Source organism: Limulus polyphemus, unplaced genomic scaffold (assembly GCF_000517525.1).
Source record: "Limulus polyphemus unplaced genomic scaffold, Limulus_polyphemus-2.1.2 Scaffold669, whole genome shotgun sequence".
In the NCBI taxonomy this organism is placed as follows: Eukaryota; Metazoa; Arthropoda; class Merostomata; order Xiphosura; family Limulidae; genus Limulus; species Limulus polyphemus.
Window position 1 is genome coordinate 287,127 of NW_013666279.1, and position 2,237 is coordinate 289,363.

The 2,237-nt window shown below is 31.6% G+C and overlaps 1 protein-coding gene across 1 annotated transcript in view; it reads left to right on the forward strand.

Annotated features, from left to right (window-relative positions):
* Positions 1–1,880, forward strand: part of LOC111085863 (Down syndrome cell adhesion molecule homolog) — a 113,827-nt gene extending 111,947 nt beyond the window's left edge. Inside the window, exon 19 of the mRNA XM_022386408.1 lies at positions 1,221–1,880. Within this exon, the coding sequence (XP_022242116.1) occupies positions 1,221–1,308 (88 nt within the window). The 3' untranslated portion in view covers positions 1,309–1,880. The remainder of the gene's footprint in view (positions 1–1,220) is intronic.
* Positions 1,881–2,237: the final 357 nt, after the last annotated feature.

The following is a 2,237-nucleotide window of genomic DNA, read 5'->3' on the forward strand; positions in this document are numbered from 1 at the left end:
ATTTCCTCAACTTATAGTGTAAAACATTTATGCTGTCTTTCAGCATCGATTGTTTCCTCAACTTATAGTGTAAAACATTTATGCTGTCTTTCAGCATCGATTGTTTCCTCAACTGACAGTGTAAAACATTTACAGATAGCCCTCGTGTAGTTTTGCGCGAAATTCAAAAACAAACAAACAAGCTGTACTGGGACCATTACGTGTATCGAGACCCGATTTTTAGTATTATAAGCCCTCAGAGTTACTGGTGGGCCACTAGGGGCTTTAGTTTGAATACCGTGGATGTGAAGTAGCCATGTTTTATTGACAAGGTTCTTAACATTATATGTTGAATGGTATAAATATGTCAACACCGCACTTAATTTAACATCCAACAAATTTGCTAAGGTGTTTAATAGAAAATATATTAAAGAAATTGCAATGTGTATTTAAACACCAATGTTTTGTTGTTGTTCTCTTTATGAAGTAACAAATAAAGAATTAACTATATATTTTAAAGCAAAATTTCCTTTTTTTTTCATAAGTTGACATTTTTGATTGGTTGAGAGCGATGTTTTGTATGCACAAACTTTTTTTTTGTTTTACTTCGAAAAAAACAACAAAAACATAAACATTATAGTGTTCTTAAATATACAGTTTATATTTTTTGTGTGTGAAGTCACCTATGTAAAACAAGTTTCTAAATTTTTCTTTATTAATACGATTTAGATTTAACGTTTCATGAACAGTTTCTTTAACCACCATAACTGATATAGGCAGTTTTCCAAATTGATTTGCCCCCAGGTGTCTCAGCGGTGTGTCTGGGAGATTTATAACCCTAAAAAATAGGGTTTCTAAATCCGCGGTGGGCACAGCACAGACAGCCCGTTGCATAGCTTTGTGCTTAACACGAAACAAACCAAATTGGTTTATAGTTCATTGACGTTGGTTGGTTGCTTGTTTGCTCTAGAGCAAAGCCACATTGGGCTATCTGCCGTTTCCACGGCGGGAAATCGAACCCCGGATTTTAGCGTTGTAAGTTCACAAACTTACCACTTTCCCTCCGAGGTACACTCGTTGATGTATCCACCAGGCATGTGATTTATATGATAGCGTTTGTTAATAATATTTAAACTGTTTCAGAAAAATAAATTCTAGCACATTTTTTTCTGTATATGTGAAATCAGAAGGGCTATCTTGTATAACAATACACATCGTCCTTCCTTATCTATTTGTTTTAGGATGAGTCAACGAGAGCGGCCTTATGAAACGCTGGTGTTGAATCCTGACCCAACTTATTCTAGATCCAGCCATCAGTGGGATCTATAAATAATGCTTAAAAGAAGAACAAAAACATACTGTGATGAAATAAAACAAGAAAATTAAAATGATGTGTTTTTATTGTGGCTACAAATATATTGCTAAAAACTCAGATTGAAAATAAACAGCCAAATAAAAACAGAAGAGAACAGTCCATCAAATATCATTTGGAAGGTTTCGTCAAGATTGTTAGAAGAACAGGTAGAGAAATTCTGTTTGGAGTTAACCACTTTTGTTAATCTCTCTCTCTTCTTTCAGTTCTTTATAAAACAAGTCGTCAATGCATTTTTATTTGCCACAGTTACTCCACCCTTTCATTAAAACTATTGATATGTACAAATAATGTTGTTCTGTATCTGCAAACATATTAGATTACATTCAATTGGCTGAAAATTGTTTATAAATATATATATATATATATATTTGAATGCATTAATTTTCCTATTGTACAAGTAGTTTCATGGTAAGTACTCCCAACTAGCAGTTACCCAGTGAAGTAGAATTCCAGTTGAATAGTTTTTTTTTTGTATTGTATTCCCTCAATTTATTTCTGCTTGTTTTCACTCTAAGAATTATTATGAAATCACGCTATCTATCATTATTTGGTTGTTATGTATATATATACGTTTTCATTTTAAGAGTTTTTTTGTCTATTGATGATAAGATATTAAATTTTTTTTATTTAATGTTTTCTTCGTGTAATTTTATAAATTGTTTCAAAAAGTAATTGTGTATTTCAGCTGTATGGACTTTAATAAAAAAATAACAAAAAATTTAAGTGTGTAGTTGCCTTTACATTGATAAAGTCTATCCGTAAAAGCAAATGTTGAACCTTAATAAGCAGACTTACTTATAGCTTGATTGTACTGTGTATTTTGTATAGAGACTTTTTAACTGAATATCTTTCTTCACGTCAATTTATAAAAGACTGTTAAAAT